The 23671-nt window shown below is 44.5% G+C and overlaps 1 protein-coding gene across 8 annotated transcripts in view; it reads right to left on the bottom strand.

Annotated features, from left to right (window-relative positions):
* The window catches only part of AMOTL1 (angiomotin like 1), a 173964-nt gene that overhangs the window by 125374 nt on the left and 24919 nt on the right, over positions 1-23671 (bottom strand). For 3 of the 8 annotated variants that reach the window (XM_077964218.1, XM_077964219.1, XM_077964220.1), the window contains exons 3-4: positions 13680-13730; positions 6104-6234 (exon numbers count right to left, since the gene is read on the bottom strand). The exons of 2 other annotated variants lie outside the window; for them this stretch is intronic. In XM_077964218.1, the coding sequence (XP_077820344.1) occupies positions 6104-6125 (22 nt within the window). In that variant the 5' untranslated portion in view covers positions 6126-6234; positions 13680-13730. The remainder of the gene's footprint in view (positions 1-6103; positions 6235-13679; positions 13731-23671) is intronic. 3 more of the 8 variants (XM_015115492.3, XM_077964215.1, XM_077964216.1) reach the window with 1 other exon arrangement.

Genomic DNA, 23671 nt, shown 5'->3' with positions numbered 1-23671 from the left:
TTCTTTGAGGGAAGGACTATGTCTCACTCACCCTCGCATGGCGGAGCCTAGCTTTCAGTGTGTGGCAAGTTGTAGGCAGTGTTGTGAGTGGGTCATGCTAAGGTTTTGTAGTCAAACATACCTAGTTGCAAATTAGGGCTCTGCCAAGAATCTGTTATTGAGAATCAGGAGTTTGGGTTCTAGTGACTTGCTCTGGAATTGAAGATGGTGGTTAGGAATCCTAGCAATAGAGAAGAACAGGGCTGGGTTTAAGCCCTGGCCCTACCACTTACCAGGTGTGATTTGGCAACTTATTTAACTTGTCTTAGCTTCAGTTCTCCATCTGTAAGATGAGGGAAATAATAGTACCTGTCTTACAGGATTGTTTTAAGATGATTGACATAATGTTATAATCTAACACATGAAAAGCACTCAATAAATATTAGCTCTTTTTATTATAATACATTTAATAAAGTCATTTGTAATTTATTTCCTTTTTCCATCTTTTTTCAATGTCAGCAAGTGAATTAAGAAAGGAGAAACAAAATGGACTTCAGGGAAAGAAGCCGTAGTTGAGAGTGACAAGGCGAGGAGGGGAAGACAGGAAAAAAAAAAAAAACAACCAGGAAAGCAGTAGAATGAGAGTAATATTTATTAGACGCTAGTCATTTTCAGGCACTGTTCTAAATGCTTTAAATGTGCTAACTCTTTTGATCCTAATCACCTGTCTACAAGATAGGAGGGGAACCAGTGGAGGGAGAGGCATCAGGTGTTCACCTGAAGTTAACCCCCACCACAGCCAGACAGTGACATACAACTGCCTGCCACACTCCTTAGTTCACAGCAAATATTCCGTCTGGAGTCCCCATTTGAATTTGAGGGAAAATGACTTTTAGAGCTAACAGGTAAATATTTGTATAAAAGGAGCCTAAAGTCTAACACTCTGGCTGACCAACCACAAGAGCAAAAATAATGGACATTTATTCATGGTCAACAGACAGTAAACAGCAAACCCTTGGGAGACAGACAAAGGAGCCCTGGCAGGTTTACAGATCCCAGCAGTAGACTATCGTACCCCACCCCAGCAGCCCCAAACCCTGTATTTCCCGCAGGATTCATTCCAGACCAGGTTTTGTACCCACAGGCCCCTTCTGTGTTTTCTTAAGAACCTAAAGTTTCCAAAAGCTATTTACTGTTAGACAGTAACCTGAAAGCAGTCTCAGTATCCACTCTTCCCAGTAATCTTTTAAAAAATCCCTGAGAAAAGATTAGTAAGTCTTACCACCAGGTGGTCAGTAACTTTGTCCACTCTAGATTTGGGGATACAAAGGTCACAGGGGAGAGAATTAAGCAGAAATAAATGTTTATACATATTTGACATTAACATAACCACACATATGTGCCATGGGGATAAATGTTCATATGCAGCGGTCCTGTAAGGAGTGTATTTCAGCAGGCAGCAGACAGCAAGAGACAGCAAACCATCCCTGAACATGTTTCCCCCATTTTGCCAAGAAACATTCTTTTTTTATCCCTTTTTATAATCTGACCTGTTCCATGTTCTGGCAGAGAGCGCTAGGAAGGCAAGCACTGCCTTTTCTGTCCATATTCTAATCTAAGATGGAAAAAGGAAAGGGGAGCAAGAGGAGGCGAGTGGGGGCTGAGGAGGGTGCAACTGACTTAGGGAAACAGAGGCAGAGATGGAGGAGGGAAAGAAGAGAGTGAGAAAAGGAGAGAAACTGGAAAGGAGAAGGGGTGAGCAGGAGAGAGAAAGCAAACCATGAATTTTAAATTAATTTAATGTGTCCACACTGGGCAAAACTGATTTGAGGAGTGTGAGAGTAATAAAAAACAAACAGGATAAATTCCAGAATGATCATCCAGCAAGAACGTGCCCCAGAAACCATAATCATGGTATCCTTGAACAAATCACACTAGTAATTTATACACTCTTTAGACTCCCTTAGTGCTTAACAACTGATGAAATATCGTTTCTGGGGAGTCAGGCTTGTGTTTAATTTTCAGGAATGAATGACCCCAGTTCCATTTATTTCTAGTAGAAACATCTCTTTGGCAGGGAAAATGCCCTTCCCATTTTCCTGCGTGTGTGTGTGTGCGTGTTTGTGCGTGTGTGTGTGTGTGTGCTGTATGAATGCATGTGAGCATGTATATGTTTTATCCCATTACTCCAGATCTCTTTCCTTAATTTTTTTTTTGCCAAAGCAGATAACCATTTATCTTCGAAATTTATTGTCATTCTCCCCCTTCCTACTCCACTCTCTCTACCAACTAGAATACCCTGAAATAAAACTTACTTCCTGACCCCAACTAGAATACCCTGAAATAAAACTCACTTCCTGATCAATGCGTAATATCACTTTGCAAACCAATATTAGAGGAGTGGTGATCAATTTTACATCCAAGTTTGAGTCCACCTGCCCGAACCGTGCTTTTGTATTCTCCTTAGGCTTCTACTACCTTGCCCCAAATTGTGCTGCTGCAAAGGTTTCGTTTCTTTTAGTATCAACACTATTGGGAAACCAGAGGAGATTTCGTGTCCCAGGGACTCTGTGCTGCAACACATAGGAATGAATGGACGGAAAGGGCAGAAAGGGCAAGAAATACATGAAGGAAGCGAAGAAGAGTTTTTATGGTTGTTGTTTCAGATCAATATTCAGATAATACTGATCATTATCTGGTGGTCTAAAAAATAAAATATATATATAGTTTTGAGTGCCTACCAGTCATTTTGTTCAAGAAATACATACTGAATGTCCATGTATTGTACTGCCTGTCCCTGTGCTGGATACTTTAACATATTTTATTCAGTTCCCAATACAATCTCCCTAGGAGGAGACTAACTTGTACATTCTCCTTCCCAGAAAACCGAAACTGGCTCTGGAGCCAGAGATTATATGTTGAATCTAATCTTTGCCTCTAGCCGAGTGACTCCGGGCAGATCCTTTAACCTCTCTAAGCCTCTGTTTCCTCCTTCAGAAAATGAAAATAATTTCATCTGCTTCACTGAGTTGTTCTGAGGATGAAATAAACTAATGTGCCCAACAAGATCAATCATGGAAAAGACTGAGTTACTCAGATTTGGGGAAGTGTAACAATGCTGAACTATTCTGTGATTGTTTTTTTGGAACAGGAGGCCAAACCACACCCCTGTGGTAGGGTGAGGCTTCCTGTGAAGGGAATTGAATTTTCCACTGTCAATCATCCTGAGAAAAAGTTAGCTCTCAGAAGCTGTGTTCAGGACTTGGGGAGAAGGATGGCAGGATACATAGGCTTCTAAGGGGTGGAGAGATCTAGGGTACATCCTGGGAGTGAGGTGGGGAGTAGGGACACCCCTGTCAGTTGGAGGCCGGCTCAGGGCTATGCACGCGTAGCCAGCCCAATCCCAAAACCTAGGATAGGTGTGGGCTTGTGTCGCAATCAGAAGGACCGGGGCCACTCAGAATGTGCACAGGAGAGTAGCATCCTCATCGCTGCAGCCAGAAGAGGGTAGGACCCTGGGAAACCAGTCAGGCTCTCAAGCAAGCGAAGGCCAAGCCTCCAAGTTCTGGTGTGAGCAGGTGCAGCAGCAGCAACGGCCAGTGTCAAGTGGAGAAGAGCAGGCGTGGAGCAGTTATCATGGTGTTCACTGGCCTCAATATGGTGTTTCTGAATCCCATCTCCCCTGACAAGGCTAGAGCAGCCAGAACTGACTCTGTGCATGCAAATAAGCACCATCTAAGGATTTCTGGACATACAACTGGAGGGTAGCCTTTAAAAAGACTTCATTTCTTAGTAAGATGGGCAGGCAAATGCTTGGAAATTGTTATATTTGGGGGTATCATGACCCAAGCCAGTAAGCTGCGTACAATGGTTACATGTATAAAGTGCCTGACACAGTAGGTGAATTCAGCCTGGTTCCTTTCTCCTTATTCATCCCCATATAAATGGGAGGGAGGAAACTTTGCATGCAAGGTACATTTGTCTTAGAACAGATTTGTTCAAAAGTCTTGAATCTCGACCCATCCTTCTGAAACGGGGTAGGGAAGAGGAAGTAAGTGACAGTATTATTTAACTTATATGCCGAATCTTTCAGAAAGCTTTAACCATACTTGAAGGTATCAGAGCACTTGTCTAAGGACAGAAAGACATTTAATGGTACTACAATTGGGCATTTCTCATATAATGCATTTAATCCTCACCACCATGGGCTGTGGTCAGTACTATTATTATCCCCATTGTATCAGTCAGGGTCCTATCAGGAAATAGATGGTATATGCAAAAGGAGTGACTGAAGACAGTCTAATGAAGCAACTATTTACAAAAGGGTTAAAGGAAAACAGCAAATGATGATGAGGCACCCTGGGGCTAGTCACCATGAGGAGCTGCTACCATTCCTATGATGGTTAGTTTTAGGTGTCAACTTGACTGAATTCAGGGATACCTAGAGAGATGATGATGCATTATTTCTGGGTGTGTCTGTGAGGGTGTTTCCAGAAGAGGCTGGCATTTGAGTAGGTAGACTGAGTGGGGAAGATCTGCCTTCAATGTGGATAGGCACCATCCAATTGGCTGGGGGCCTGGATGGAACCAAAAGGGCTGAAGAGAGGCAAATCCTTACTGTCTTTTCAAGAGCTGGGACACTCTTCTTCTGCCCTTGGACACCAGAACTCCAGGTTGTTTGGCTTTTGAACTCCAGTACTCGCACCAGAGGTTACCCAGGCTCTCAGGCCTTTGGCCTTGGACTGAGAGTTACATTATCACATTCTATGGTTCTGAGGATTTCAGACTTAGACTGAGCCTCACCAGGGCTTCCATGGTTCCCCAGCTTGCAGACAGCTTGTCACAGGACTTCTCGTCCTCCATAATCACAACAGCATATTCCCCGGATAAATTCCCTCTCACTCAACTATACCTATATATATATCCTATTGATTCTGTCTCTCTAGAGAACCCTAACACAACCCATAAACTGGAAGGGGAAGTTATCAGAATCCAGCAAGACAGGATGCTATAAGAGTGGGCCATTCTATAGGATCTGCAGCCTTCAGTAGAATCACACAGCCATATTATCCCACAGCCTGATGGGAATGAAGTAGGTACACTGGGTTCTCTTTCTCACCATACTCCTGTATCCTGCCAGTGCCTCTTATTGGTCAAATCTGACAGGAATCCACGTGATGCATTCCAAAAGGTAAGTGTTTCAGGGCACAGAGAAGATTGATAAAGGATGGTAAGTGGGTCCGGAAAAGCATCAGAAAATAGTACATGATTTTAAAGTTCAGGAAAAGAAGATACAGATTAAGTAACTTGTCTATGGTCATAAAGCAAGTAAGAGGTGGAGCTAAAATTCACCACTCAGTACGGCTTGATACCCATGCTCTTAACCACTAAGATGTGCTTCCTATAACTTGTTAGGAAGTTTGCTTAGTCATACAGCACCTCTTTCTCCCTGTACCCTACCCAGCTATTCTCTGATAATAGATTCCATCCTATCCCCACACAATTTTCCCAGTTTTCTTGGAACTGTGGGTAGCCATGTGACTAAAGTTCAGGCCAATGGAATATAAGTGAACACCATTAGATGTGTGCAGCTTTCAGGTTGTGCCCACCACTTTCCTTCTCCCTTGTCTACGGACTAGAATGTGGATGTGATAGTAGAAGCTGAAACAGTCACCTTGAACTACTGCATGGAAATCACATTTGAGGATACAGTTTACCCTGAAGCCACAGATTAGCACCGGACTGCTCATGCTCTAAGTGAAAAAGAAGTAAGCTTACATATTGTGTAAGTAACTGTCATTTTGGCCTTTGTTATAGCAGCCCAACCTATATCCTAAATAATACCAAGACCAGGCACCCATATGGCCCTAATGAGGCTCAGTCATAATGATTTGAGCAATAAGAGAAATATGACTGGTAGAGTCAACTAGTGGTCACCAATGTGTGTGTTCTCCTCTTTTTCCTGGCATATAACTAGACTACATTTTCCACCCCACCCCATTCCATCTGGGTGAGGCTGTGGGACTAGTTCTTACCCTTGAAAAATGAGGGGAAGTGAGTATTTTGCCTCCAGGCTGAGGCAATCAAGGGTGAACATTCTTTGTTGCTCACCTGATTCACTTACCTGACAAATGGATACAAAGCATCAGTGAAAGAATCTGAGCCCCTAGAAGATGGCGAAGCCAGGAAATAGAAGCAGCCGAGGTCCTCAACGACACATGAAGCACAGCCCTCTGACAACTCCACACTGGACCACTGCACAAGCAAGAAATGCAGTCTTCCTTGTGTTAAGCCACTGACACTGGGGTTTAGTGTATCCTGACTAAGGCATAAACACCACGATTCAGAGCTGCAATCTCATCCCATATTTTTGGAGTACAAGGGGGTAAGAGGAGACTGGGAAATATTTAAGTCACTATTTTAAAGAAGTTATACAAATGTCATCATTTGTCCTAATAAGATCCAGCATACATCCTGCCTGAATGAGGAAGGCCAGAATAGCACAAGAAAACACTTTCTCCTTGCATACTGGCCCTCAGGGCAGTTAGCCCTGGTGGCTCCCAAGAATGCTGTTCTCATGACACACTCCTCTCCTGGCACTCAGGCCAGTTCACCAGGTCTGAGCAGAGACAGCAGCAATTGAGCTTGAGGCATGCCAGAGGGTCAAGCAATCCCAAAGGGCAACAAATTATGAAAGGTTAAGAAAACAAGGAACCAGTTTGCTTGTGGGTGGTGAGAGTGAGCTCCCCCACCTCTTTTTTCTAATGTCCAGATTTTCTAAAATAAGCACATATTACTTTTATACTAGAAAACTTAAGTTTAAAAATTGGACTTTTAATTTTTTTTGTTGTTGTTTTTTGTTTTTTGTTTTTTGAGACGGAGTCTCGCTCTGTCGCCCAGGCTGGAGTGCAGTGGCCGGATCTCGGCTCACTGCAAGCTCCGCCTCCTGGGTTTACGCCATTCTCCTGCCTCAGCCTCCTGAGTAGCTGGGACTACAGGCGCCCGCCACCGCGCCCGGCTAATTTTTTGTATTTTTAGTAGAGACGGGGTTTCACCGTGGTCTTGATCTCCTGACCTTGTGATCCGCCCGCCTCGGCCTCCCAAAGTGCTGGGATTACAGGCGTGAGCCACCGCGCCCGGCAAAAATTGGACTTTTAAAACTTCAATTTTTAAGAAAGATTAAAAAATAAGCTGGATAAGCCCCCGGAATAAACACAGGAGATATAGGTCACAGGAGAAAGGATCCAGTCCTCAAGGCACTGTTACAACAAGCAGAAAGGCCAGTCTTAGAGATATACAACTGAAAAGATAAAGTGTCTCAGCGGTGACACCCTCCCTCCGTCATTCAACAAATATTTACTGAAGATTAACTTGCGCTGGGCACTGTGCTGGCTGCTAGATTGACAGAGAAGAATAAGGTGGCCACAGTGTAGCGCAGTTGTTCACAATCTTAGCAGCATATTGAAATCACTTGAGATGTGATTAAAACCAAGCAAACAAAAAACACAATAACATTGATGCTTAGGTCCACATCCCAGAGATTCAGATGTAATCATTCAGGATTGGGAACTGGTCTCAGGACTTCTAAAAGCTCCTCCTGATTCTAATGTGCAGCCAAAATTGAAAACCATCAGGAGGACGTGACACATGGGATTAGTGTTGATGGCTGGATAGGAGTAAGCCAGGGGAGAATGGGAGAAGGGGGAGGAGAAGCATGCAGGTGGGGGAAACCAAGCCGAATATAGAGGGTCCCACCATAGTTCCATAAAACTAGAATGTCATAGTGGGTGTGAGTGATGCAGGTTATGGTGTTCCTCCTATGTCAAACCAAATATCTATCCTCCAGGTAGAAGACAGTCAGTCAAGGCTATTCACAGGGCAGACATGGTCACATCTGGGTTCATCCCAACTCTCCACACATTCTTTCTAACCCTCTCAGATTGGCCATAACTTCTAGCTATGGATGGAACTACAGAAAGGCTATGGAAAGGTGTGGGCTTTGCCTCCTCAGAAAATGGTACCACCATCTCAAGAAACAAAGCATATTTCTTCACACTCCATCATGGCCACTTTCAATACAGCATTCATCCAGAGATACACCCCTTTCTCTACTGCCTTTTAAAAAATCCCCTTTTTGGTGTCTTAATTTTATTACACGATCTTGCTGCAACACTGAGAATCAATCCCCCAAGGAGCCAATATTTATTCATTTACAGACTGATAAAAAATTCAGAGGTAGAATAGACTACCAATCACAAGGCAAAAAAGTAGCGGAACTACCACCAGAACCTCAGATGGAAAACCGTTCCACATGCCGCTCCAGGGACACATCACTAAATAATTCCACTGACCTAATCACCACTCCTGACTACCTCTTTTTGGAGACTAGGTAAGTTGTAGAGAAGTTTCCAGAAACAAAAATGGTTTGATTAGTAGGCGGGATAACTGATAAAAGCTATTTCTTCCTTCAATCTTGGGAAATAAGTATGTTTTAAATGAATAATAATAATCAAACAATAGGCCGGGCACGGTGGCTCAAGCCTGTAATCCCAGCACTTTGGAAGGCCGAGACGGGCGAATCACAAGGTCAGGAGATCGAGACCATCCTGGCTAACACAGTGAAACCCCATCTCTACTAAAAAATACAAAAAAAAAAAAAAACAAACTAGCCGGGCGAGTTCGTGGGCGCCTGTAGTCCCAGCTACTCAGGAGGCTGAGGCAGGAGCATGGCGTAAACCCGGGAGGCGGAGCTTGCAGTGAGCCGAGATCCGGCCACTGCACTCCAGCCTGGGTGACAGAGCAAGACTCCGTCTCAAAAAAAAAATTAAAAAAAAATAATAATAATCAAACAATAAAATAAAAGCACTTCCTGAATTCCAAGCACATTCAATACATGGACTTTACATACACCATTTACCGTATCCACACAAGGTCCCAACTGAGTTGATTAAATAACTGACGCTTGAAGCAGTTTAATCACCTGCCCAACGTCACAAGAAACTGCAAGATAATTCAAACTAAAATTTTAGGACTTCTGTGATGATACAATATAATAAAAAATATACATATATTTGGTTTTCATCTCTGGTTCTCAGCACAGAGCTCCTAAAACCCTCGAAATTTCCTGAGTGATAGAGGTGACAGGAGCATCTTTTTTTTATTCATAACAAGTACCTTTTAACCATACCTGAGTTTATGCTAATGAGATAACTGGTGACTGAAAGCCCTTAGACAGCTTCAGGATGGAGGCTGGTTGTGGGAAGAACCAACCATATTATTAAAAGGTTGGAATTCGATGAGAACACTTGGACACAGGGCAGGGAACATCACACAACGGGGCCTGCCATGGGGTTGCGGAATGGGGGAGTGATAGCATTAGGAGAAATACCTAATGTAAATAACAAGTTAACGGGTGCAGCAAACCAACATGGCACATGTATACCTATGTAACAAACCTGCACGTTGTGCACATGTACCCTAGAAATTAAAGTACAATAATAATAATAATAATAATAATAATAATAAAGTTTGCTAGCAGGTCAAGGAAAACAAAGATCAAGAGCCAAGGAAAGCATTCCCTGGAATAAAGATAATAAATTTCAACAAATCAACACTAAAAGTAACTTTATAATATTGATTTAAAAAACTGTATTTCTTCAATTCTAAAGTGTCATCTTTTCACATTTTAATATCATAGATATAATAGCTAGCATTCATCTTGCACTCACTTTGTACCAGGCTCTGTCACAGGCACTTTACATGTGCTGACTCACAGAATATTGTGTATTTCATCTTGCACTTACTTTGTACCAGGTTCTGTTATGTGTGCTTTACATGTGCCTACTCACAGAACATGGGATATTTCATAGAGTGAAAAATTTCATCTTCTGCTCTCTGAAAAGTTGTTAGTAAACCAATGTTACAAACTTAAACTCCATGACTGTTTAGAATCCAGGAACCATTGTAGGTGCAGAAATAAATAGTGCTTACAGATATACATTAAAAAAAAGTTACATTGAGGGAAAAAAAAAAAAAGGTTGGAATTTCAAGCCCCACCCACCTACTCTCCCCACTTCCCCACCCCCTTTCCCTGCACCCTGCCACACACACACCTGACCTCTGGGGAGGAGAAAGGGACTGGGGATTGACTTAATCACCAATGGCCAATGATTCAATCAATCATGCCTAATGGAACATCCGTAAAAACCCTAAATGAGGGGGTATGGAGAGTTTTTGAGTTAGTGAACCTATCCATGTGCCAGGAGGGTGGTGCACCCCAATTCTAAAAGGACAGAAGCTCCTGTGCTTTGGACCCTTCCAGACTTCACCCTTTGCATCTCCTCATCCAGCTGTTCATTTATATCCTTTATAATAACCTGGTAAACATAAGTATAGTGCTTCCTTGAGTTCTCTCAGCTATTAAAGTAAATTATAGAAACCAAAAGAAGGTTGTAGGAAGCCCTGATTTGTAGCCAAGTTAGACATAAGTGTGGGTAATACGTGGGCTCACCACTTACAGTTGATATCTGAAGTGGTAGGTGGTCTCACAGGACTGAGCCCTTAACCTATAGGGCCTGTGCTAACTCTGGGTAGTGGTAAAATTTAATTAAATTGTAGGACATCTGGTTGGTGGCTGCAAAATACTGAAGAATTACTTGGTGGAGAAAATCCACACATTGGGCTTCAGAAGTATTGTGAGTACAGGCCAGGCACAGTGGCTCATGCCTGTAATCCCAGCACTTTGGGAGGCCGACAGAGCGGGGGGCAGATCACCTGAGGTCAGCAGTTCCAGACCAGCCTGGCTAACATGGCAAAACCCCGTCTCTACTAAATTTCCAAAAATTATCTGGGCATGGTGGCGGGCACCTGTAATCCCAGCTACTCAGGAGGCTGAGGCAGGAGAATAGATTGAACCCTTGAGATGGAGGTTGCAGTGAGCTGAGATCATGCCACTGCACTCCCACCTGGGTGACAGAGCGAGACTCTGTCACAAAAACAAAAAAGAAGTGAGTAGAGAAACAATTTTATTTTAACTTTGCTCTGCCTCTTCTTATATTCTGGCCAGGAGTGAACCTGTACTCATCTGTGCTCCAGAAAGAATGGCTGCTTGACAAGCTCATCAACTGCTGTAAGAGGCATTTTTCCTGCTGTGTGTCTAAGAAAAGCACCAAAAAGCCATCATGACTCTTTCCAAGGGAGAAATGACAGCTCTGTCTTTGACCTGAATAGCATGAAAACAAGGCAGTCTGATCCAGACAGCTGCTCTGTCATGGAGAGAATAACCCTTGGGGACACCATGTACCCAAACAGCATGGCACATGAATATAAACAATGAATACCCAATGGCCATAGGCCTCCTTTGGCTTACAGCCCCTCACAGCACTTTAAGAGGCAAGAATAGAACTGGAAGATACCTCAGGGATCACCAGGCACAACCCCTGCTTTTTGCAGATAAGGAAACTGAGGCTAGTTAACATGTCTATTAAAGAAGCTGGAGCAGGGTGAAAGCTAGAACCTTGATCTCAAACTCTCAGACTTCTGTTTTATTTTCTCTATCACCCTGCAAGCCCAGAACCCAGAAGGGAACCCCACGGTTCTCATCGTGCTGCTAAAGACTGAATATTTATATCCCTGAAAATTCATGTGTTGAAACCTAATCCTCATTATGATGGTATTTGGAGGTGAGGCCTTTGGGAAGTGATTAGGTCATAAGGGTGGAGCTCTCACCGGAGGGATTAGTGCCCTTAGAAAAGAGACAGCTAAGAGCTCCCTGGCCCTCTTCTGCCATGTTGAGGACACAGTGAGAAGACAGCCATCTATGAACCAGGAAGCCGACCCTCACCAGACACTGAACCTGCCAGTTTCTTGGTCATGGAATTCCCAGCCTCCAGAACTTGTGAGAAATATATTTCTGTTGTTTACAAACTACCCAATCTGTTTTTGATATAACAACCCAAATGGACTAGGACACACACTCCAATCTCCTCATGAGAAACTGGGTTTTTACCATAGGGGAGCTGAAGAGAAAAAAAACATTGCTTTTTATTTTCTACTGCTAATTTGAAAGGATACCCATATTTGTCAGTGCCTCATGGGAGCAGTTCAGTCTGTAAGTCCCAGAGGGAGATACGGAGATGAAAAAGGGTCAAATACCTGGGCCTTCCTGCAGCACAAATCATTCCGTGAATGCAAACAATTTAGTAGTAATATAGTCGGATTTCTCAGAGCAAGCAATGCTCATCCTACCACTGCTTATGTTTGTGTACGATTTAAGAGGACCAAATGGCTTCGTCGCAATGTGAAGTGTCAATGCTGGTGTCATTAACATACAATTATACATGCGTGGAGCAGATCATCAAGTACCTGCCCTCTTAATAAATCACATCATGCAAAGCTATGGCTTAGATGTCACTTTCATTTCATAAAATGATTCACCACAGTATGTCTTAAAAGCTAGTTTTGCTCATGCATTTAGTTTACGATTCCATTGATAGACATGTGATTGCCTCGCAACTTGTCAGAAACACATCCTCTGAATAAAACATGGTACTCCTCCCTGCCACAGAATGCCAACCTTGATCCAGATCTATTTTGGGCGCTTGGCTCCTAAAAATGAATGAAAGTCGTTGTTGAGGTGGAATTTTGCTTCAGGTCCTGTGGGACTTGATGAGGACATTCTTCCCAGCACAAGAGGCTGACCAGGGACAGGGTGCCACAGTTGAGCGTGTTACTGAGGATAAACATATTTAAACCACTGTTTGTGGACAGTTCCCCTCCTCCTTTACTGTCAACATATATCATAAAATAAATCCTTTCATTTCATCTTAGGAAGGCAAGATATTCAGGCTAGTGATGAAAGAACAGTAAGGAGAGACCTGATAGCCCAGACCAGTAGCAGCTAAACTAACCTTGAAAGCAGAAGGAAAAAAAAAAAAAAGAGAGAGAGAAGAACCCAACCACTAAGCCACCGAGTAAGAATGGGTGGCGGGAAGAGTTAGAGAGATCTGCCCATTCGCATTTCTTTCTCTTCACTCTCTCTTCAGCCTGTCTCTTGACAAGAGTGTCCCGGTTCACCCATCACAAATCTTCACTTACCATGACAGGCATGAGGATGGAATGTCCTATCTCGAGACACCTACAGGCTAACTGAGGAATAGAAATCAGGGAAGGAAGCAGGTCTTATAGTTTAATAATTACACCGCCGTTTTCAGCCCCTGACTTCATTAAATTCAGGGTAAGGACGACCCACACGACGTCCTTCTCGTGCCAGGTACTTGGCAAGACAGAACCAGTCGCCGCTGTGTTCTTCCGGCAAGATGAGTGCAGGTTACAGAAGCCCCAGGTCTGGAAGTTTGCTGTGCCAGGCTCCTCGGAGCAGCATCACTAACCCAGACGGGGACACACACACGCACACAGACACACACACACACGCGCGCACACAGATACACGCACACGCGCGCGCGTGAACACACACACACACACACTCACGGCTAATTGGCCACTTGCCCCGCCACCCCGAAAGCACAGCGCCAAGGAAAGGCCAGTTCCCGCCGCGAAGGCAGCAGGTGTGCCCTGACCCTTTTCCTCCGTCCCCCAACCCCACCCCCATCTCTAGCTGAGTTCATCTGGACGCCCCCCAAACTCGCAGTTCTCGGGCAGAATTGCGACCAAGAAATAAAAGACAAAAGGAGCACACTTACCTAACTCGTCTGGGCTGTACGATGCGGGCGAGGCTTCCACAAACTCACTGTCTGAGGGAGAAGAAAAGCAGAAAACAACTCGAATCGCTACCATCCAGGGCGAACCCACCAAGCATCAGCTCAAGCGCAGGTCCCCGGGAAAAGCGCGGGCTTCTCCTTCCCAGCGCTCAGAATCCGTGAGCCGTAGGCCCCGCGGGATTCGGACCGCTGGATCCCCAGGGAGTGAGAAATCGCCGCAGAAACTTGGGGGGCAACTCGGCCCGGGCACCGCGCGGCTTCCAGGCGAGGTCAGGCGCGCGCCAACTTTCCCCGCGTGCCACCCCGCGGCTCCCCGGGCCGGGTGCTGGGCCGCGGCGGCATCCTCTGCCCTCAGCCCGGGGGGCGCATTGCTCTGTCTGCCGGGCCTGGCGCCGACGCCCCAGCGCTGAAGAGCCGCAAAGTTTTCTCGCGGTCCCGGGGGCTCGAGGGCGCGCAGCGGCGGCGGCGAGCACCCCTCGCCCACCCAGGCGCCCAGCGCATCCCCGCTCGTTGCTAGGCGACCGTGGCCGTCACGCTCCGCAGCGGCGTGCGCGGCCTCCCAACTCCCGGCTGACGGAATCCTCCCTAGTCCCCGCCCAGTTTGCCCATTTTCCAAAAAATCAGAGCATAACCCGTTCTAACCCGATTCTCTGCTCTGTTATGTTATGTCTGCCCTCCTCTGATGCTTGGGAAATCGTTTGTTCTGTGGCTTCTCCTGAGGAGATGGAGGATTTTCAGAGCTTGCAGAAAGGTAGGAGGAGCCCCAAATGCCCTCCAATCCCCTCCTGTTGGAACCAGAATTCCAACTCCAGTCCAACATTATTTCCTACTCTTCAAGAGATCACCTGGCTCAAGTGGGCAAAGTAATGTGAGCTCCATTGCAGAGGTAGGGAAATCGAGTCTGAGAAGTTGTTAATTTATGCGTGACATCATTATGATAGGGGTATGTAAGGGAGAAGGCGGGGAGGAGAGAAGAGCAGCGCTCCTTCTACTCTGTAAAAGATTGACTGCTTTCAGATACAGAACGTAAAAGCAGTAGTTATGCTCTGAGAGCTGTAAATCCTGAAGTAATTAATGTAACACTGTGAGAACCTCCCTCTCTGAGTCAGTGGCCTGATAACTTGGACAGATGTGTTATGTATCTCCCCCCAGTCCCCAGGCCTGACTGTGACTGCTCTGCATTAAGGGGGCAAAGGTGCTGGACTTGGGATGTGCTCCAGAGAGAGCCCTGCAGCTGATGACCCATAACGGGGTCAGTGGGAAGGAAGAAGCAAGTATGGAAATGTCCTTTCTCCATCCTTGGAGGACTATTGGAGGGTCAACAGTCTGAGCAGCCTCCTGGGGGCCTTCTATGGACTCAAAGTGATCAGAGCACCAGCTGCAGCAGCCTAAGGGCCCCGATCTGAGCCAGTGTGCTCTCATCCTGTAAACACTCAGCCATCCCAGGCTTTTCCACTGTCAGTTTTTGGTTTACAAATCACCATGAAGGACAGAAAGCCCCTTCAGCCAGCATTGCTCACCGAGCCCAGGGAAGCAGGGGCGGGGCTGTCCTTCCCCAGCAAAGCAGCATGCTTGAGCTGCTGAGCCTCTCTCTCTAACCTCTTCTTTTTCCTGCTTCTTGTAATCTGAGCTCCCAAATCCAGGAATTAAATATGTTTGGGTGAAGGTTTGCACTCATCACTCCATCCCCTCCCACCTCCTAGAATCCTCCCATTTGTCCTCTGGAACTCATGGTTCATTACTAGCAAAATCTATATGTCCTCAGCCTCCTCTCTGAATGTTTCTTTCAGTGACTTGCTCTGACCCATACCTGGCTTTCCTTGAAAATAACAGGCTGCATTACTTGCCTCCTCTACTTATTTCAGCCATCTATGCATCCTCTGGTTGTTCCACCTCATTTCTTGAAGATAATGGCATCTGATTCACTGTCCCTTTTCCCAGTATCATTCCTGTGATTATTCTTATTTTTCTCCATCTACATAGTCACACTCTAATCTCTCAACTCTTCTGCATCCTATCCCTTTCTTGACCTGCTGCAACCACACCAGCCCCCTGCTGTCATGGCGACACTATGCATAATATCAATGTGAAGCAATCCACTCTCCTACCTTTCCAGCTCATCCCCTCTGTTATTTTAATCCAATGTGTCCTTGACCCCACCAGCATCTATAATTTACTTATCCATGACCTTTTCTCTGCCCCTCACTCTCCTCATGACCCTCCTTCCTTCCTTATGGACTTTAGTTTCCAGTTTCATTATTATTTCTGTCTTACTTACACCTTCAAATCCATGTTCTGCTCTCTTTCCGTGCTATTTATCTGGTAAAATCACAACCCTAGTAAAATATAACTCCACCTTCTTCCCATCTACACCCAGCTAAACATGACTGAAGAAGCACAAAATTGGCTGGGTGTGGTGGCTCACGTCTGTATTCCCAGCACTTTGGGAGGCCGAGGTGGTCAGATCACCTGAGGTCAGGAGTTTGAGACCAGTCTGGCCAACATGGCGAAAACCCATGTCTACTAAAAATACAAAAATTAGCCAAGCATGGTGGCGCATGCCTGTAATCCCAGCTACTCAGGAGGCTGAGGCAGGAGAATCGCTTGAACCCAGGAGGCAGAGGTTGCAGTGAGCTGAGATCACGCCATTGCAGTCCAGCCTGGGTGACAGAGCAAGACTCCGTCTCAAAAAAAAAAAACCCACAAAATTATGCTGTCTGGTCTTATTTTCAATTCATGACCACTAAAATCAAACGGAGCTAGTGCAGCCCAGCAACCACTCTGCATTTGCCTGTTTATTTACCCTCCTGCTCTCCTGTTGCTATGGATGAATCATCTAAGGCCATTATGGCCTCCAGTATGAATCAGATCCCATTCATGTGGCTTTTCCCTCTTCCCACCTGGATTAGTATTTTCTTCTGTCCTTGATCACTCCCATCAGTATACAGACATACTACTATGATCTTGTCTTTTTAAAAATCCTTTCTTGACTCTACATATCTCCAGCCATTACTCCAATTCTCAGCTCCCCTTTACAACAGAATTCATTAAAATAATTATCTACAGTGATAGCACCCATTCTTCATTTTGCTCTTACAAGCAGCTTAAACAGGTTTCTACCTCACTCTGCCAGAGTAGCTCTTGTCAAGGTCAAGAATGGCTTTGCCATTGCCAATTCCAGTGATCAGTCCTAGGTCCTAACAGCAGGTTTTGACCTGCTGATCTTATGAGTGGATGGGCTCAGATGGGCTGTCTGCAGAATCAGTCTCCTCTGGTTTCCCATAGAATCAAGAAGCAAATAACATTTGTGTCTCAAGAGAGGTGGCCTATAGAGGGCCTTGGGATCAGCCAGACCTGGGTTCTGATACCAGTTCCAATACTCACTAGTAACTTCATTTCTTTCAGTCTTAGCTTTGTGTAAACATGGAGATAATAATCATAGCTAGCATACCAATGTGGTGAGAGTGCAATAAACTAATGCACTTGGAGCCCCTAGGAGAGAGAGTGTCATACTGTAAAAGTCAAATAAATGTTAGTTGATATTGGATGCCATGCTCCTTTACAGCTGACACAAATGGACTCTTTTTATCCCTTAACAATTTAGAGTTGCTGAAAGAAGATACTAACCGCAGAGTATGTTTACATTGGGGGAATAGTTCATTGTCTCCAACTTTTAGTTTGCGTTCCAAGAATTGGCTTGAAAGTTGGTTACTTGGAGCTGGCAATAGGTTTACCCCTATGAAGATGTTGCCAGTGCTCCACAGGGTGGTTAGGTTCCGGAGCCTGCCAAACTGTTCTCACAATGGACTTGCCTTCAATTTGTTCACATTAATGGATGACTTGTAAACTAGGAACTATCCTTACAGCACCTTAGTTATTTGAATTTCCTAATCAACTGAGTGTTAATGAGAAGACATTTCTCTTGTTTCAGTATTTGTTGTTGAAAATTCTCTAAAGTAAATGACTCCAATTTTCTATCTTAGGAAGTAGAACAGAGCCAACAATAATGTTTCATATTAATAAAACAAACTTTTATTGGGAATTTACCATGCTTCCAGCGCTGTGCTAGGCACTGCAGACACAAAGGTGATCAGTGCCCTTCTAATAAGGGATTCCATGACAGACCTTATTGAATCTCAGGGCAATGTCCAAAGTGCCTACCCACACTTGACTTTTATAGGTCTCTTATAAAGAACTGGTTGTGCCGGCGTGTCACTGAGTTATAATGAACAGTGCACTAGTTTACAGATTTGTATCTCAGCTCTGTGAATTATTGGGTGGGGGGCATTTTCATTTCCTAACAATAATACACACCTCACTGGATTGTTAGGAGCAGCAAAATAGGTAAGGTATGAGACAGACAAGGCACAGTGTCTAGCACACAGTGGGTACATAATAAATATTCATTTTCTGGCTGGGTAAGGTGGCTCATGCCTGTAATCACACTTTGGGAGGCAGAGGCAGGCGGATCACCTGAGGTCAGGAGTTCAAGAGCAGCTTGGCCAACATGGTCAAACTCCATCTCTACTAAAAATGCAAAAATTAGCTGGGTGTGGTGCAGGCGCCTGTAATCCCAGCTATTCAGGAGGCTGAAGCAGGAGAATGGCTTGAACCTGGGATGCAGAGGTTGCAGTGAGCCAAGATCGTGCCACTGCACTCTAGCCTGGGTGACAGAGCTAGATTTTGTCTCAAAATACATACATAAATAAATATATATTTATTTTCTTCCCTCATAGAGGGCTAGAGCATGCCTGACTGCTCTCCTTTTCATCCCAGGTGACAGGTGGGCCTTCTGCTGCCATGGCCCCAGCAGACAGCAAGAGGGAGTCCCTGCCTCTGTTTCTAGGGAAGCATATTTATTAGAGGTAGGACATGTGGGGAGGAAATGACAAGGTGGAAATATTTCTGGGGCTCAAGAGGAAGTTTACCATAGAAACAGATTATACAGGGGCCTGGTGTCTATTGGTCACTGTTACTATTGCCATGATATATCATGAATTGAATGGGCTTCTGGGAGCTGGCCTGGGAACCCAATTCCTAACTCTAATGTTCTTTCTTTCCTTATATTATTGTAAATGTTTTAACTTTATTTTTACAATATAAACAAAATGTGTTTACTGTAAAGGAAAGAACATTTGGTATAGATGAGTATAAACTGAAAAATAAAAGTCTGCTTTCCTGTCCTCTCGTAATCTCCATCTGCAAACTAAAAACCATCCACAACTTCTTATGTGTCCTAGTAGGAGTTTTTAAAGGCATATTCAAATGCGTATACGAATTGTTTAAACAAGTTGGATACTATTATTATGGATTCCAAATTAAAGGCAAAAATTTCTAAATGAAATTTTTCTCCACTCCCAAACATAAGCTGGGGTATGACTCTTTTCTGTTTAGGAAGGCAAGAAAGTATTAAAAAGTCATAGAAGAAAAGTCTTATCAACCATTAGAAAACAGTAAAATCTTAAACAAAATTCAAGTGTTTAAAGGGTAACATAATACTTCAGTTATCAGGAAAACTCAATCATCTCCCTCGTTCCTCAGTAAATGAGGTATGGTTATATAGTAACATTGGACATAACGCCAGGATCAAAGGTAATCTTAGCTGCATTTCTAGAGCTAAGAGCACACTCTACATACTTTTTTGGGGTACAATGCCCATCACAGATATTCTGCTTATTGTGCAGGGACTCCAGCTGTGAGCCAGGAACCTGCCCTGTAGCAGTCTGGGAATGCCATCAAGCCCCTGCACAGCCTCTACTGCAGAGGTGGCAGGGTCTGCTTTGACTGTGGGATCTACTTGGAGGAGCGGCCAACAGGAGGGCCTTTACGGGCTGTTCTCACTCTAGGGGCCCCCAGGGGTTACACAGCTACTTGATCGTGTCCAGAAGAGAAAGAGACGGAGTCTCATGCAGATATGCTTCTTCCTCCAAGAGACGGCTGAGGGGCTAAATGCCACATAGGGAGAAACTTTATCCCGCCAAAGTGTGCTATTAATTCTCTTTGCAAGAAAGAGCTGCACAAATGCCATAATAACAAGTTAAGACAGTAGCTAGGGCCCACTAGGATGTGTGTATGGCCTTCCCGTCCCCAGCCCCCAAGGAAATCACCAATTTCAAGCATGAAAGACAGAAAGAAGTGAGCTGAGCTGAGTCATCTCTCTGCCTTCCTCTCCTTCCTGGTATTGCCCTTTGATCATCTTCTCTGCAGGTAGCCTTCTATCTCCTGGAGGCCCTCTGCTAGTTAACAGCAGAGCACAGTGGGGAAGCAATGCCTGCACCTCCTCCCCTCCTCTCCCAGGGGAGTGTGGGCAGGACTGATTTAGAGGGAAGAGGGGCTAAGACTGCCTGAGCTCAGCATGACTCTCTTCTGTTATCCTTGTCTCTTATCTGCACCTCCTAGGACAAGCCAACAGGTGAAACTAAGGACAAACACAAGCCCATCAGTAAGGTTTCATCAAAATGAAATTTGCAATTGATTGGTTGAAGCGTTAGCTTCCAGGCTGAATTGGCCTAATGAGCATTTGTTGTTCTCTAGGATTTAATAGTTTTTCCTTTTAGCACAACTCCACTTCTTTATAAGACTTGATGAAAAGGAAAAAGAAAACACAGTTGTTTTATTTCCCTTAAATGAAAATCAGGCTTCAGGTAACTGCTTTGTTTCATAATTTCCAGAAGAAAGGAGTGGGCTCCATAGGAAGAATAATTAACCATATCTCACCTAAAAAATTCATTATCCTAAGCAGAAACAATACAGATGTTGTATGGATCTGCCTCAAGGCCTACAACCAAGAGATAAAATGAAATTAACTCTGACAGGAAGCCAACGATTCATTTTGGTAAAAATGCTAAATATGTCCTCTAAAAATTCCAAGTATCAATGCAGGAGATGATACCAACAAAAGGAAGGTGTTTTGGGAAATATATAAATAAATTAAATTTGTCCCGCTCCTGCACTGCCTTCCCCACCAGATTCCTGTTACCAAGTATAGTCCAGAGATGCAGATTTAAAAGCATCTTCACTCAATATCATATCAAAGGAAATAAAACCTGGCTGAGCCAAGAAGCTGCTAGAAGGTGTACTTGGACATGATTCAGAATAAAGAACGATTCCAAAAATACATACAAGAAAAGGTCCCTGCAGAGGAAAATCATACACTTCCGACTTACACTCAGATCTATTGAGTGAAATCAGACAAAATACCCAGTGTTAAGATTAAGGACTAAAACACTTGCTGCAATTGAAATCTATGACTAAACTATTAAAAAACAACATCTGTAGGATAAATGTGAGTTTCTGCTGAAATGCAGAGACCATGATCTTATATTTCCACCCCAGCATCTAAGGCAGAGGCCTGAGGGGGAATTGCTTCTTTCAGAGCTGCAAATAGAGTCTTCTTGGACCACACAGAGGCTTCTCTTCTTTCACAGAAAAGTGGTTTTCCCAAGACGCTATTGCCTTAGCAGTCAGCATAGTGTGGGTGGTGGAAGGAGAAGCAGGAGACCTGGCTGTAGCCCTATTTTTGCCACTAGTCTTTAATAAGTGTCCTAGTCTGCTTAGACTGTGCTCTCCTCTGTAAAACAAGAGTTAAAACAGATGATGGACTTTAAGAAACTAATTGAAACAAGTGCCAGTAGGAGATCACGGATAATGGATTCCATTATATGCATCTGTTTACTATAGAGTATGCAAGAAAAACAGACAAAAAGGATCAAACTTCTCAGAAAGGTGGAGATGCAGAGTAATGTTGCCCTTAGAAACTGACAGACAGGAGTGAAATGGATAGAATGCTGCTCTGGAGTACAAAGACCTGAGTGAATGTGAGCTCTGCTGCCATTTGCTGCCTGAGCTGAGCTGAGTTTGCCTTTGCAAGACTCAGTTTGCTCATCTGCAAAATGAAGATAAGACCAGCTACTTCACAATATTTCAATAAGGGTTTAAATACAATGAAATCATGTACATGGCAATACTTGGCACACAGACTGCTGTCAGGAAAAGTTGCCTCCTTCCTCCTTGACCAGTATTAAAACTCTCCCTGACCCTGAGTGGCTTCAGAAAGGAAATCTGCTCCTTCCTGTTTATATAACCATAATGGGAACAGTACCACTGAATTTCTATGACGCACCTGGCCCACGCTGCCAGGCCGTGTTTCCCAGACTTCCTGCCTCTCCCCTAAAGAGGAGCTTAAGCAGGTTGAGTTCCCTGGGAAGCGTGGATGACAGCAGGATTCCCAAACAGCTGAGTGAGCACATCTATAAGAGGAAGAAGAAATATTTTATGGATTTGCTGAGAAGGAACTCCCCTTCCGTACCAAATCCCCACATACGTGATGTGGCTGGCGACTGAACAGCCCAATCAACTTGTAATGCAACAGTCAGAAACGCGATGGTGGCCAAACACTGTCTCCCTTTTGTTTCGTGTGTCAGGGGCTGCATGTGATTTCTTTTAGAAAATGTGCTCCAGACCTTTAAAATGAGTTTGAAAACCCACTGGCCCAGATCATTAGGAATATTTTTAGGAATGTCAGAAGCGGGAGTGGAAGAGGGACTTTCCTTCAGAAACTCCTTATCACCCCCAAACATCCGGGGTTCTCCACAGCCAGCTTCCTGGAAGCTCTCCTACCCAATTGCAGCCTGAGATGTTCCGAGGATAATACAAGGGCAGATGTTGTGTGGCTCTGCCTAAAGGCCTATGACTCAACAGGATGACAGAGCCTCCCTGGCAGATAATGCAATTCTCTGAGGACTGCAGGAAGCCAACAACAAAACCCTGAGGTTTGGACACTCCAGGGCTTTCCCTGGTTCCTCACTAGAAATGCAAGCCCCACCAGCCCATATTGGGCCTTATAGATGGAATAGCTGGCACTAGCCAGTGGTGGGGAGAGGTGAGGTGGGGAAATGGAATGTTGAGGAAAGGTGCTTTGAAGTAGGTGGGTCAAGGCCTCGGCAATACATGAGCTGAGATGGCTGTAGGGGAGAGCCCTGCTGTGGGCTTGGATGAGAATGCACATGTTACAACAGCACTGTTTATTTTCTAGCCCTGCTCAGGGTGGCTAGGATTGGACTGATCTAGGTTCAAATTCCAACTCTGCCATTTGTGAGCAGAATGATGTTTACAAGTTTCTCAGCCTCTTCAGGCTCAATTTTTTCATTCATGAAATCAGAATAAAGCTGTTGTGAGAATTAATTGAGATAGTCTATATCTATACAAAAAAGGCTTAGTTAACATCTGGCAATATTATATGCCTAATAAATGGTTAAAATATTTTTCTATAATTCATCCATTTCTGACTTAGCTCTGGCACAGTACACTTCATCTCTGAGTGTCAGTTTCCTCATCCCACTTCAAGACCTCACTCGGTTCCCATTTTGGCACCTGACTCTGCCCTCTGAGGACCTGCACCTTTCTTGGATCTCATCCCAGGCCTCTGAGAACCACACTAATATCAGCTGCCCACAATGATTTCCAAATTTCAGCCACATTGATTCCTTTTGTCTGTGCTTCACCCACTTACTGCAACACTGCCCTACTTTGTCTTGGATGTCTTCATCTTTGCAGGATATAGACTGATTATCTGAACTGGAACCAGCTATTATGGTATCTGTTGCCTACCAGAACTAAGCTTTTCCTTCAGCCCCAGAAGCGCAACACTTACCCAAGAGCAGTGCCTCCCCTTTAGGCAAACCTAGATACAGGTCTGGTTTCCCTTCCTATTTTCCAGCCTTGCCCCAAAGATTGCAGATAGATGACATGGTAAACACATAGAGGGATAAGGCAGAGCTTGGAGATGCTCACAGTGTGCAGTTTTTAGCCACCCCTTTGTTACAATGATTGCTAAGGCTTCATTCAGTTCTAAAATTCTGTGATAGATGATTCTATTGGCTAGGTTACAAAAGCACCAAGCACCAGTGGGAAAACCACATTTTCTTTCTCTCCTCTACCTTTAGGCTTTGGTAACAAGCCTAGGGCCATTGAAT

The sequence above is a fragment of the Macaca mulatta genome, chromosome 14 (genome assembly GCF_049350105.2).
Source record: "Macaca mulatta isolate MMU2019108-1 chromosome 14, T2T-MMU8v2.0, whole genome shotgun sequence".
In the NCBI taxonomy this organism is placed as follows: Eukaryota; Metazoa; Chordata; class Mammalia; order Primates; family Cercopithecidae; genus Macaca; species Macaca mulatta.
Note: the sequence above shows the minus strand (reverse complement) of the source record. Positions and strands in the feature narration are given on the sequence as shown.